The following is a 14,846-nucleotide window of genomic DNA, read 5'->3' as shown; positions in this document are numbered from 1 at the left end:
GGTGTCAACTTATTCCCAACTGAGAATATGCAGGTGTGGAACTGATTCTGAGATGGATGGTTCAAACTGCTGATTGCTCACTGGTCCTTATCAAAGAGATCGAATGTCATGGTAGGGCATTTTTGTCGACCCTTATGTAAAGAGGAGCTTAGTAAAGAAGCACAGAAGAAACTTTACACCCTTCTCCTCCCCTCATCAGCCACAGTCATGAGATGTACTCATTTGCACTGTTAAATGTTCCCTTCTTCTAATTTTCTTATAAATGGATAAACATGGAGAGTGTCATGCTTAGTGAAATGAGTCAGAAAGAGAGGAACAGACATAGAGGGATTGCACGTATTTGTGGAGTGTAGGGTAGCATCACATGAGGCTGTCACCCAAGGGCCATAGATACAAGGGCCAGGGGGATTGCCCCATAGCTGGAAGACTGCTTCATGAGCGGAGGGGAGAAGGCAGGTGGAATAGAGAAGGGATCGTTAAGAAAATGATGGCTCCCCTTCTCTTCCTCGGCCCTTCCTACAGTTGGCTGCCATCTCCCGAAGGCACCATGGCCGCCCTCAGACCCCTGGTGAAGCCCAAGATCATCAAGAAGAGGACCAAGAAGTTCATCAGGCACCAGTCTGACCGCTATGTCAAGATTAAGCGGAACTGGCGGAAGCCCAGAGGCATCGACAACAGGGTGCGCCGCAGGTTCAAGGGCCAGATCCTGATGCTCAGCATCGGTTACGGGAGCAACAAGAAGATGAAGCACATGCTGCCCAACGGCTTCCGGAAGTTCCTGGTCCACAACGTCAAGGAGCTCGAGGTGCTGCTGATGTGCAACAAATCGTACTGTGCCGAGATCGCCCACAATGTGTCCTCCAAGAACCGCAAAGCTATCGTGGAGAGGACGGCCCAGCTGGCCATCAGGGTCACCAACGCCAACGCCAGGCTGTGCAGCAAAGAGAACAAGTAGGCGGGCATGGGGCGCCTCCAGTTGTTAATAAAGTGTGTAAAAGTGCCAAAAAAAAAAAAAAAGAAAGAAAATGATGGCTGGAGGAACCAGTTGGGATGGGAGATACATGCCAAAAGTAGATAATGGACCAAACACGATGACCTCTCAGTGTCTGTGTTGCAAGCTATAATGCCCAAAAGGAGAGAGAGAGAGAGAGTATGGGGAATATTGTCTGCCTTAGAGGCAGGGGGAGGGTGTGAAAGGGGGGTATGCCCAGGATACTGGTGGTGGGGAATGTACACTGGTAGAGCGATGGGTGTTTGATCATTGTGAGATTGTAACCCAAACATGAAACTTGTAACTATCTCATGGTGATTCAATAAAATTTTAAAAATTTTTAAAAGAAAAAGTTCCCTTCTTCTGTGGCCCCTTTTGTATACTGAAGCTTCATAGCACAGCTATACTTAAGGTCCCATCTACATATTCTCTTATTAAGTTACACTATAGCATTGCTTCAAGACCTCAATAACTGTAGCTCATGCAATGGAATTCAAGATGATCCTACCTTAATGAAAATGTTTCTTGGAGTTGGCTCATATTCAGATATACAGCTTATTCAAATATGATATCCTTGATATTCCCCATCTCAGTTGATGAACGCACCATTTCTTCTGTTCCTAGATCAGCAATTTTCTCCTAACTGAAGATAAATTTTTGTCTCTCGTGGACCAATCCTCTAATTCATAAATCAGATTCATCTTCCTAATTAGATAATCTGATTATAATAAGTAACTGCTGGAAAACCAAGCTCAGTTCACAACTACTTCCACACTATCATGGATTCTTCTGCTTCTCTATCCCTTCTACACTCAATCTGTATACTGTATCTATGCGGCCTTTTTCATTATCCTTCTATGTACACGTCATTCCTCTCTGGGGTTGGGATGCTACCTCATCCCAATGCCACAATGATGACACTGGCTATACACATGGGCATTTGGAGAATTGTTGCATTTGGAGGTAGCATGTGAGGCTGAGTGTACTCACCATCAATCAATGGATGTTACATTTTGTAAAACCTGTCTTAGTCATGTGTGGAGTAACCAGTTTAGAGAATTAAACAAACCATTTTGTTCTTCCCAAAATGCTTTTCACTTAGTAATTTGTTAGAGTATAGTTAAATACTTTCTCCCACTACCCTTGTGAAACCTACTATTTCATAGGGTTAAGTCTTCTTACCTGCTGAAGAGAATCTTTCACAAAGAGAAAGATGTTTATCATTTCTTTCCTTTTATGGATTGAGTTTTTCATGTGAAATCTAAGAATTCTTTCCCTACATAGATCCCCAATATTTCTTTTTTCCCTCTAAGTTTTTTTGTTTTCCATTTAAAGCTGTGATCAGTTTTGAATTAATTTTTGAATAAGGTATAAAGTTTTGGTCAATGTTCATTTTTTGTCTATAATTGTTCAATTTTTCCAGCACAGTCCATAAAAAAACTATTCTTTCTTCTTCAAATTCCTTCTGCACCTTTGTCAAAAGATCAGTTGGAAATATTTGTGTAGGCCTATTTTTAGTTTTTTGTTCTATTCCACTAATCTATATCTCTATCCCCTTTTATAGATGACACTTCCTGATTATTATAACTATATAGTAAGCTTTAATATTGAGTGCAGTAACTTTTCTCACTTTATTTAACTTTCACAAGATTATTTTAGTTATCCTAGGGCATGTGCCTTTTCCAGTATATTTCATAACGTGCTTTTTATTTATATAACCTATGTTTAAAATTTTTTAAATTATGAAATGAATTTTGAAATAAATTGTTCTATATCTACATTATATACATTGGACTGGAGCGATACCACAGTGTTAGGGCCTTTGCCTTGCACACAGCTGACCTAGGTTTGATTCCTCTGCCCCTCATGGAGAGCCCAGCAAGCTACTGAGAGTATCTCACTTGCACGGCAGAGCCTGGCAAGCTACCCGTGGTGTATTCAATATGCCAAAAACAGTAACAACAAGTCTTATGATGGAGACGTTACTAGTGCCTGCTCAGGCAAATCGATGAGCAATGGGATCATAGTGACAATGACAGTGACATATCTACATTAGCTACCTGGAACCATGTACAAATTTTTATTAAGTCTCTGAATATTTGGAGGAGGAATAACCAACATCTTTTTCTTTTCATTTTATTTATTTATTTTTACAAAGTTGCCTATGATAATTTGTTACAGACATTAAATATTCCAACACCAATCCCACCACCGTTGCACCTTCCCACCACCATTATTTCCAGTGTTCCCAACCATCCCTTCAGCCTGCCCCCATAGCAGACTCTCAATAATTTATTTTGTATTGTTTCTTATCAGTAATTTACTAAAAGTGTGAGAAAAACGTTTCCATAGAAGAAAGTTAGTGAAGACTGTTGTCTCTAACTATGGAGCCATTAAATCCTTTTATCAGAGATTACTAAGATATTGTTATAGGTTAAGCCTTCGATGTTTATGTTTTGTTAATCAAGATTGGTTGATTTTTACATTCCATCCCATCCAATCTGGTGTGCTGCTCCTGGTTTATTCGAGTTCTAGAATTTGAGATTTCACTCCAGGAGTCCAAAATGTTTGACGGGGTGATACAGCTGGAGTTAAATTTTTATCTGGATGGCTGTTTTGGTGTGTGTGTGTGTGTGTGTGTGTGTGTGTGTGTGTGTGTGTGTGTGTGTGTGTGAGAGAGACTGCTGGAGTTTCCAAAAGCACAGGGAGATGGGGGAGATAGCCCATCCCTGACTCCGTGAAAACCTGGGGATTTTAGTCACAAAACCTGTGTATCTGAGTTTTTTGACAAATTAAACCTCTGGATGAGGCTTGTCCCAAGTTGAAGAGTCCAGCCAAGAGCCTGGTGGCAGTGTGGAGTCATGTAACTGACATCTTTTTATGTTGAGTTAGGGAGTCTACTTTTGATCTTCATTTTAGCAGTGAAAATGTATAATTTGAGTGAGAGTGTGCTGATAGATAATAGAATTTTTTAAAAAATATGGCGAAGAGGGTAATAAAAAGATTAAACAAAGTCTTAAAGAGTTAGCATCAGTGTTTCCCATATTTGGCCACATAGGCTGCTAAACTTGGTAATTATGAAATTACTGATTTCTGAACTTCACCCATCCTTGAGATTCAGTGTTCCCAGGGGTGAGGTCAGTGATACTGTTTTTAACATCATCTATAGTTGAAATTCAGTAAAAACCAAGCTTGAGATTGTATAATGTAGAAGCCAGCCATGGAAGCAATTTGTACACAGTGAGCAGAATTGTTCAAGACTGCACTGTTCTTTATGACACTTACCCTGAAATGAAGCAAGTGGCAGATACACTCAAGCTCATCTGAGGCAAGCCATGCAGTTTCTCAAGAGATGGGACCCCAGGAACTAATACACAGGCCTGGGCAGAGGGTATGCGCTATGGGAAGAGGACTAGATTCTTTGTACCTGTTGCCACCCAGGGCATTTTCAAAGAGGAAATAAGGAATCAGAATTCAGGAAAGTTTATGTAGTTCAAAAACAGTAAAAAGTGTTACTTGGCCCCTACGGTGTATACCTGATTAATTCCCTAATTTTGAGGCCCATAAAACTCTAATCATGCAGTAGGGAAGCTGGACCTATGCTGAGAGTATTTGAAACAAAACTAGTCAAATGCCTGGAAACTGATTTTTTGTTAACACGAGTACAAGAAAAATAACTTATAATATTTTTCTATTGTCTACAGAATAGGAAATTAGAAAGAAAAGCAAATAGAGAATAATTAATAAATTAGATTTTAGAGCACAGATTTTTTTTAAATTGTATTTTTTGTTTTTATTGCTTTTATGTTACTTCAATAACTTTACTTTCTATGTAAATTTTTGTTGTATAAGCAATAAGCATGCAAAGGGATTGGGGGGCATGGGTACGCTGGTCTCAGGGCCACACCTGCAGTGCTCAAGTATTCAGGTTGTGGTCCTTATATCTAGCAATTATTGGAGCTACTACTACTTTCTTTCTTTTTCTATTAGATACTTCCCTTTTATATAACCTTTAGAATCGAGTTGTATAATCCAAAAGCAAATGATTTGGGGAGCCAGAGAGGAGATATTACAGTGGGTACAACACTTGCCTTGCATGTGGCCTACTGGGATTCAATCCATGACACCACATATTGTCCCCTGTCATTGCTCAGGGGACACTTGTGTACAGAGACAGAGACAGAGACAGAGACAGAGACAGAGAGAGAGAAAGAGAGAAGGGAAAAGAGAGTGGGTGCTTTATTTACTATAAACCTTAGAATTTAAGATAGGTTGTGACTACATATCAAAATTCTCTCTGAAGTATGATCTTTTCATGTTATTTCTTAAGAATTGGGGCAGACCTCTATCCTAGACCAACTTGTCAGAGACCCGTAAGCTTCTTTCCTGGTTGTGGGACCTCTGAGTACATTCTCTAGACCAAGAACATCTGAAGACTCTTTCTTGTGATCACAGTCAAAAGGATGTTCATGCAGACATCCTCAGGCTGTACTTCTGAAAATTGTCCCACTTTCTCTGTTTACCTAAAACCAAAAAGGGGGGAAAAAAAGCATCTTTTAATGAAGGCTTTCCCATTTGACCAAGAGCCTTCTCCAAACAATAGTTCAATGGCCTTCTTAATCTAACAGAATAGGGGAGGGAGACGGGAAGTTGATTTAATTTCAAATTATAGAAATATTTTGTGAAGGAAATAATATTACTTGTGACAAAAGATGAAAAGATATTTGTATTACATCAGTTTATTTGAAAAGACACATCATAAGAAAACATGTAAAAATGTCTTAAAGTGGAAATGACAGAGGGAGAGACCAGAGAAACAGAGGTAAAGGTGCATGCTTCACATGCCACCAACCCCACTTCTAGTCCCTACACCACATGTTGTCCCACTTTACTAGATGCAGCTTTGGTGTCTCTGAGCACCACGTGGATGAGTGGGTATCTCCCAGCACTATAGAGTCCAAGCAGCACTGCTTCCTCGATTCACATAGAACCACTGGTCCAGTTAAACAAGAATCACTGAGAGGGCTTCTCTCGGCCACTTGAGCACCCTTTAAGGACCATATTTCACCCCGATATAAATTCAAACTGATATCATGAGAATCTGCCCCTCTGGGCTGTAGGATCTTGGACAAATTAAATAAATTTCCCCAGACCCTTTTATATTTGAGACATAAGAATACCTTCTACCAACCAGAGGTGGCAGAAGGACAATGGTAGGGGGCTGTCGACACCTTGATGCTGGTAGTGTGTAGTACTTTGTAAATCAATGCCATAAAATTTAATACTATTATGACCATATCATCCAAATTATGTTTTTAAATATAAATAAAATAACTAACTAAGATGTAAGGGTTGTACTAAACTACTTTATTTTTAAACTATATAAAATAATTGGTTACACAGGTCGATAAAAAGGCACGACTCTGTTCATAATTCCTCTTCACATTCTCTAGACTTCCCACTTGCTACATGAGAGAGAGAAAATATACAACAAAGCTCCTTAACCTTTTGAGAGTAGGGAATTTAGAGACTGTTAAGAGTTACTTTTTCCAAAAGCAATCTGCAAGTCAACCAGTCCACTGCAGAGGTAGATGTTTGTCCACGGACTACTCCAGGGAATCCGGGCTTAATGACTCATGCCTTGAGCACTCATCCCTTTACACCTAGCTTCTCAACAACTGTGACAAGACCTAACTGGATTGCACTGCAGTCATCATCCAGCACTGTTCGATCCATCCCGGACCTGACATTCCTTCCATGAGCTAGTTCTTCTTCCTACCAACTCATACCTCACATGAGAACAAGTCTGACTGCTGATTCCATTTGGGAAAAACCCAATGGGACTGGATTGCATCATCTTACAGCAGCCATTGCATACTAGGCATGTGCAACACTTGATGATATACTCTGTCATCAAACATTGGGATAGGAGCATGAGGTGGGTTTTTTTATTGACTATAGATTAATTAAGAATTAAATGGCTTCAGTTGACTTGCTGCCAATCATCCAGCAAGTAATGGAGGGAGGGCAAACTTCAAGCCTGAGCTGCTCCAGTCACAAAGCTCTGTCCTCGGTGCCCTACTCTCTATCAACTCCCTCTAGGGATCTGCAGACCTTGTGGGATGTTTCCAAGATACTGACACCTATGTGCCTTAATTGCTTGACAGTGAGTCCCCAGAGCATTATTGACCATATATTCTCTTTTAACTTCCCAGGCCTAAGGAGTCCTGCCTACCTATAAGCCACTCCCTATTTGCTCCACAGTTTTGTGAATTCATAATGCATCATTCCCAAAGTAACCCAAAGATCTGACTTCCCCATAAATTTTACAGACAGAAACCTGAGAAATATTATAGTGTATAAGGTGCTTGCTTTGCACACAGCTGACCTAGCACCACATATGGTCCCCTGAGTGACCTCTTTGCCAGCAGTGACCCCTGAGTGCAGAGCCCGGAGTTATCCCTCAGCACTGTAGGGCAATGAGATGTGCACAGTCTTCAAAGCTCTTGTGTCATTTCCTCCGTTAACTTGCTTTCTGTTTCAGACCAGAACCATTCCTTTTGTCATATTTGAATTGCAAATATCCACCCACTTTAACAGCTTGCCTGACACTGTCCTCTCAGAATCCACTTCAAGTGCTTGTTGTGAAAGTGTGGCTTGGACACGGTGGAATGAAAGTGAACGAATATGTTTCAATTATACCTAAATCACCATGAGCCAACAGTTCAGTAGGTTCCAGTGCATCATGAAAATGTGGTTAGATGAAAGTTTCTTGAACATTCTGCATGCTTTTTCATACTAGAATTAACTCTGTTGTAGTCATTTAAATAAATCATTGGGCATTTTATTGAACCATCAAGAGTTCAATAAAATAAGACCATCTACCCTCCCTTAGATGCCAGTTTGACAATTTTTGGACACTCTTCCTGTGTTTTTGTCTGGCCTGACCCGGCCTGATAAGCCAGTCCCAGCTTCTGGTGGTGCCTGTATTAACAGCTTGACTCTACTGAAGGTGAAAATATTCAACAAGAAAAACCGTGTTTCAGGACACCAAAATTCTTTTAAATAAGGCTTGTGCCTGGCAGGAAGGCAAAAGAACCAGCACTACATAAACAATCCACCAGAAGAGAGGCCTGAGATGAGAAGATGCTCCCAGATGGAGGTAAAAGAAGCAAAGGCACATCCTTCATGGAGGAGGGAGACCTGGATTTCCATTCTGCCTTTGGTTATCTCTCACAGTATAACCCTGGGAAATCCCAAATGTGTCATCTGTAAAGCAGATATAATAGCCCCAACATGAAGGGCTGCTGTCAAGAAACATGGACCACCATAGTCTGACCAACCCCACCACCCTAGAGGAATGTGGGGATGACTAAGGACTGTCATTCTTAGGCAGAACCTCCTCAAAGAGCTGAATGCAGCCTCTCTCCACCCAGACGGAATAACACTCACCTGAGAACACCCTCCTCTGGGTCCAGAGCCTCTTCCAGGTCTTCCCATTCACTCTCATTGTCATAGAAGTCCTCCTGAGGCAAAGGCTCTGAGAGAGCACCCCAAGAACAGAACTGCGGTAAGGGAATGGTCTCTGAATCTGCCTCCAAACATTCGCCACAGGGCAGCTGACCTTCTGATGCAGAGTAGATGGTAAGGTACATTTCATCCATCACAGTGGAAACGGGGCCTTCAGAGGGATGACACATATAACCTTCCTCATCTTCCTGGTGCAGTTCAAGACTAGAAAACAGAAAACTGTGCGTCTTTCATATTGATGATAAATTCCTTCCTCACCTTGCTGTGCCCTTGAGGATACTCACCAAGTCCAGTCTCAGGAGGACCAGCCTTTCAGATGTTCCAGACATTGGCTGCCTTGAAGGCATAGAAGGCATAGAAGGGACTATGAAGGCACAGGTGCTATTCTAGGCTCGATTTTTCTAGGTTGTTTATTTTAATGTTTTGGTTTTTTGCCAGGAGATGTGGGGGCCACACTCAGCCATGCTCGGTAGTGTTCAGGGGACCAAGCATTGTCAAAGACTGAACCCAGTTTCCTGCATGCAACGCATGTGCTCCAGTCAAGGGAGCTCTCTCTGCTGCCCCAAGATATCCAGATTTAGTTAGAAGATTGAACAGTGAATAGATAACACACTGCCGGTAGTCAATGCTGTGATAAAGGCAGCACATACTATTTCCCAAGTCCAGGAGACCAGGAGGGACTTGCATTCAAAGCAGTACTAACACCAACTACACCTGACAAGCAGAGATGATCAAAACCCAGGCAGGTTTATTAACTTCTCTGTAGCCTCAGTTTTCTCATCTGGCAAATGGGAAGGTCAAGAAACAGATTGTTCAGCTGCTTAAATTTTATAATTCTGAAATAGCCATCTTTGGCTCCTGGCACAGGATAAGTAGTAAAAGGAAAGTGCTTATTATTTCTACTGCAGTTATGATTTGTTATGGAACAAAGGAATCAGACAGGACCCAAAGAAGGAAATTGAGATGACTCAGGCTGGTGACCTTCAAATCCATCCTTTCCTGGTCATTGAAAAAGTATCTATTTGGAGAAGCAGCCAGAAAGAATGACATTTACGCCACAGGCAATGCAGGAAGCAGACAAAAGGTGAAGCTCATTGTCTGACTGAGAAGCTGCAGACACAATGGTCAAAGAATAACTCCCGGAGCTGAGTTGGCCTCCTGCTTGGTGATGAGAAAGAGCAGTCTACGCAGAAACAGTCTATTACAGGTTTCAACATGCAGAGAAGGTGCTCAGAGAATATCTCTTGGAAGTCTGGTTAGAGGGGATGAGTAGGAAAATCTAAGGGAAAAATCACAGATTTAGAATATTTTTTTTATCAAAGACACAAATTCTTCTTAATCAAACTTCTCCCACCCGAATCAGTGGATTGGCTTCATTACAGTTTCCTACCCACCACTTTGCTTCCTACACCTCCATGCCTTGTTCTCTGGAAATGACTCCAAGACTCCAAACACCCCCTGAGTTGGTACTTCGCCCCAAGAGAGTTCAAGGATCTGCTCTAATCTTTGCCTCTCAAAGAGGCATTATTTCTGCACTCAGGAGCCACAAGGCAGAAGTGAATATGCATTTTTTGCAGATATGCTCACACTAGTATCCATAAATAAGAGACTATTCATTTCAAGAAGTAAAGAGAAACATTAAAGAGTGTTTTAAAATTGCTAAGGATGGGGCTGGAGCAATACCAGAGCGGGTAAGGCATCTGCCTTGCACGCAGCCAACCCGGATTCGATTCCCATATGGTCCCCTGAGCACTGCCAGGAGTAATTCCCGAGTGCAAAGCCAAGAGTAACCCCTGTGCATTGCTAGGTGTGACCCAAAAAGCAAAAAATAAAATGAAATTGCTAAAGATTTCATGAAAGTCAGTTTCCAAATTTAAAATACTTAAGCAAGGATTTTGTAGAAAATCCAAGCTTTCCTATAAAAGTGATGGAAAGAGGGATTCCCTTGACAGGTTTATCAAAAAAGAAAACTGAGTCTGTTGCCCCAGGCACTCTGTCCCACTGCCCCTCTCCAGCAACTCCTAGTAGCAGCCCACTCCCACCCTCCTTCCCGAGGAGAGACAGGGGGCCAACAGCACTCTGCCTACCTCTCATCTTCATAGTCCTCCAACCTTTCTCATCAATTATTGTGCTCCAGCTTTGGTCCAGGGTTCAATCTACTAACCCTGCCCAGAGAGTCTCAGAGAGACCCATCAGTGTGAGAGATGAGGGAAAGAGGGTGACGTTCTAGCTCATGTCCTTCAAGACAAGCTGCCCTTGGAGCTCTGACCTGGAGTGTGATTCTGAACAGAAAAAGAAGAGTTGCAAGAAGGGCCCCTAAGTCTCTCGGTAGAGACCATTTCATGGACAGGGCAAGACTTGGAGATTTGGAACCTTTGACGAGTATGGTGCCTTTTCCTAAGAACCAGGCCAGATGTTTTGGCAGGTGGACGGACATGCCAAAAGACATGCCTCCAGAACAATTCAGGGCATCTGGGCCCGATGAACCCATCCAAAGCCTTGTGGGATGGGGGGCTCAGAGCTCTCTGCTCACCTCTAATAGTTAATGACCTCAGTTGCTCCTTACACTGATTCCCTCCCTACTAAACTGAAAAAAGAAGCCTTTCCAGACAGATGGCACTTAGAAAAGAATCTGGAGACCCACATAGGCTCACAGCCCAGCCCACCTCCCCCGTACAAGCTGGCAGGGCACAGAATCATACCCATGCCCCAATCCTGCAACGCCTCAGCAGTTATTTTTGATGAAAGAAATCCCAAATCAGCCCTGAGATCATTCAAATCATTATGGAGCCTCTTCGTGCTAAAGGGTTTTGACTAAGAATAGAAAAGACCAGGCCAGTCTGCCCTGCACAGCTGGCCTTTAGGGATCTTCCCGGCCACACGCATGCCCACCTTTCAAGAAGACAAGTCAAAAGAGTAAATAGCACTTCAGGCCTGAAAATACTAAGGGGTTATAATTGCCTCTGCTCCTGTTAGCTCTGAGTTTAGCCTTTGGCAGGCTGAGTTTTCAATGTGTCTTAAACATCAAGCGGAGACATCCAGGGAAGTGCTGGGTTTGATGCTCAGGTAATAACTCTGAGCTGGAGATCAATGTGTAGGAATTATTGGAGAGTTGTCCCTGGCTATGTGCCTATGGGCTAGGGTGGTGTCCCCGAAAGCCTACAAATATCCAGAAAGAACAGTGCTGAAGGCCGGGAGTGCCAGGTCGCTTCCTGTCCAAAGTTCTGTTCTGGCCAGACCTCTGTCTCAATTAAACTCCAACTCCAGAGAGGCTAAACCAGGGTTTACTGTGTCCATGCATATGACCAAGAGCCCTGCTCACCTGACAACCTCATTCTTCGGCCAGGTGCTCTGATGTCACAGCTGGCTTGGCAGCTGCATTTATGTTAGCTTTTAACTGTCTCATCTTCCTTGTTATTTCAGGAGCAATGAGCCCTTGAAGGTTTACTATAAGTGAAGGTTCATTCCAAGGACTGTGTTCATTTTGCATTTTAATGGCCTTTAAAGCATGTATCATTACATATACTAAATGACACTTGAAATTAATTATATCAGTTGAACTCTATGTGGTTGGCAGGATGAAAGGAGATAAGCTTCAGCTTTCCACAGTGACTAACTTTTTGTTCAATGGTTCAACCCAGAAGGGAAATGGTTGGGAATTTGAATCTGCCATCCCTTTATTCCTCTGTATGCATTTTGCAAATAGTTTCACCTACAAATGGATAGTATGACTTGTAAATTTAAGCCACCATACTTCATCTAATGCTCAACAAAGAAAAATAATGATCTACTTTCACAGCAGGAAAGCAAACTATATCACACCTTCTAAAGAGATGTTCAAGGGAAGTCAGGGCCGCTACTCATCAGAAGCAAGATGCCTTTCACATATGATACTCTAGACTTAATCCCCAGCACCACAAAAATGAAAAAAATTGGCAGTATGATATTCAGGGTAATGTGGTTGAATGTGATTTTTGTCTTATGCAGTAAGTTTAGAAACTTGCCTTGCATCAGACAACAAAGTCCCAAGTCCTCCCTCAATCAGGTACTCAAATCCAACATCCGTCCACGAATATATGCTGTACTGCTTTATTACAGCATGTTTTATTTTTTTAAATCTACTTCTGAATATAGAGTCTGCATTTATACAGTGTGATAAAAAGAAGTTCATCTCTATGAGCTCTATGTTTGCCAAGATGCAGGCACCCATTAGCTATTGGAAGTAGCCAACTGGTATATGGTAAATCCTGGCAATTTTCTGGGAAATTCAATTGTGAGACCAGTTCTTTGGCTCAGAAAAGGGAGAGAAAACAAACTTATGCTGTGTTTCTTCTGTGTGCAAGGCACTGAGACAGCATTATGATTATTCTATTTCTTTTGCCCATCACAGTTCCCAGTGGAATCATCATGGTCTGTATTTACACTTGAGACATCTCAAACTCAAGCCTATCAACTCTCCAGGCATATTAGTAAATGTTAAAGTTGAATCCAAGGATATATAATTAAGAAACATACTCCTTTGGTTTTAAACTGAAGAAAAATAATTTGACTCATAAATGCCAGAAACAGAAACAGTTGTATGAGATAACTACTTCAGAACTGAGCTGCAGATGCCTTTAAGGGGAAGAGAGTCACAATTCTACTTTGGAATCCTAATTCTCTGTCTACCCAACACCTGGGGTCAAATGGGTGGGAGCTGGGGAAATATGTTCTGAACATGGACCATGTTTTCCTTCCTGTTGGGAAATAGTCATTGCCATGTGTATATGACATGCAAACTATGCTCTATTGAAAGAGAAGACATAGTTTGAGTCCTTCTCTCAGAGGTAATGAGAAGTATTTGAGGAGGAGAGGAAAAAATATCATGAAAATGAAGCTATGATATGGCTGAACAGAGAGTACAGCAGATAAGGTGCTTGCCTTGTACACAGCTGACCCAGGTTCCATCCTTGCATGCCATATAGTCCCTTGAGCACTGCCAGGAGTGATACTCAAGTGCAGACCCAGGAGTAAACGCTGCGTATTTCTGGTTGTTGCCCCTCCCCCTAGAATGAAGCTATGAAACATGAGGAAGCAAAACATTATCACCCCTAGGACCGCAGGAAAGCAAGTGTAAGGGGGGGGGATGTGGCTATGGAGGGAGTCTGTGCAGAGAAGGAGTAAGGCTGCCCAATGTGATTCTGTGAGCCACAAAGGCCAGAGGAAGAAACACAGAGCAACAACCACAAAAGACAGAATTCTACTAAGATGTTCTAGGTAAACTGTCTTTAAAGATGGCAGGCTTGGGACATCTGTTATACCATTGCAAGTAGGAATACTAAGCCAAGTTTAATTTTACTTATAAAAATTAAAATAATGTGATGTTTCTTTAAAAACATGACAAAAAAGAAAATAAATATCAGAACTTAGATGATAATAGCAGACAGATTTCATCTGCTCGAAGGCACTTTCTGATCAACAGTACATGATGATGACCTCCTCAAGAAGTAACAAGCTCTGTATCCCTAGAGAGATTGAAGCAACACAGGCCCCCTGCTTCTGGGATCTCATAGAACTGATTCAAGCAGTGAAATGTTATATTAGATCCTTTCGTATTGAACAACCTTGAGATTTCTATAAGCCCATAATAAAATCAAGATTACCTATGTTAATAATTAGCAGAAAGACCTATGATGCATAACCATGACTAAATTAGATTTTAAAAAAACATGGTAAGGACTAAGGAGGTGGCTTAAAAGCGCTAAAGCATATGCTATGTTCAATTTCTCTTATTCTTCCCATAAGAACATACTAATAGTCCTTGAGAGCTCCGTGTTAGATTCCCCACCACTACATGGTCTACCAAACACAGGAACAAACCCCCAGGCTGGAGCAAGTAGCGGCTCTCATACACACCACACACACTTAGCAATAAGCATTATGGTTGTGGCCCAAATATAAAAACAAATAAATAACTAAAAGTACATGGCAAGTCAAACCTCAAGCTTACACTTAAATCCAGAGTCACTTAAAAATCTATTAGAAACCAGCTCTTAGGATTTCTGTCCATCTTTTCAAACTATCTAATGGTAAAGCCTTTAAAAATCCAAAAGAGCTATGCTAAACCTAGAGGAAAGTTCAATTTCTCTTATCCGTCCCACAACATCATACTAACAGTCCTTGGATCAATCTCTGTAGGTTATTTCCTTTATCACTTGATCTAGTGTATCATTCACTGTCCTGAACACCACTGTAAGAAGGAATTTGCTACTACTTCATACTTCATGCCACTTTCCAATCCCAGTGAATCTATTGTTATCAGTCCTCTTGGATGATCAGAAAATGA

General features: G+C 41.6%; 2 protein-coding genes across 2 annotated transcripts in view; one reads left to right on the top strand and one right to left on the bottom strand.

Moving 5' to 3' along the window:
- Window positions 1-524: 524 nt before the first annotated feature.
- Window positions 525-979, top strand: LOC101556878 (60S ribosomal protein L32-like). The gene has a single exon (XM_055119429.1). It carries the CDS (start codon window positions 548-550, stop codon window positions 953-955), a length of 408 nt encoding a protein of 135 aa, XP_054975404.1. The 5' UTR covers window positions 525-547; the 3' UTR covers window positions 956-979.
- A 7,603-nt stretch (window positions 980-8,582) lies between these two features.
- FRMPD2 (FERM and PDZ domain containing 2) overlaps window positions 8,583-14,846 on the bottom strand; it is a 109,940-nt gene continuing 103,676 nt past the window's right edge. Inside the window, exon 30 of the mRNA XM_055118665.1 lies at window positions 8,583-9,800. Coding sequence (XP_054974640.1) covers window positions 9,752-9,800 — 49 coding nt within the window. The 3' untranslated portion in view covers window positions 8,583-9,751. The remainder of the gene's footprint in view (window positions 9,801-14,846) is intronic.

Source organism: Sorex araneus, chromosome 11, assembly GCF_027595985.1.
Source record: "Sorex araneus isolate mSorAra2 chromosome 11, mSorAra2.pri, whole genome shotgun sequence".
Lineage (NCBI taxonomy): Eukaryota > Metazoa > Chordata > Mammalia > Eulipotyphla > Soricidae > Sorex > Sorex araneus.
Note: the sequence above shows the minus strand (reverse complement) of the source record. Positions and strands in the feature narration are given on the sequence as shown.

Coding starts and splice junctions, on each gene's coding strand:
- LOC101556878 (XM_055119429.1), top strand. CDS start 548: ATGGCCGCCCTCAGACCCCTGGTGAAGCCCAAGATCATCAAGAAGAGG.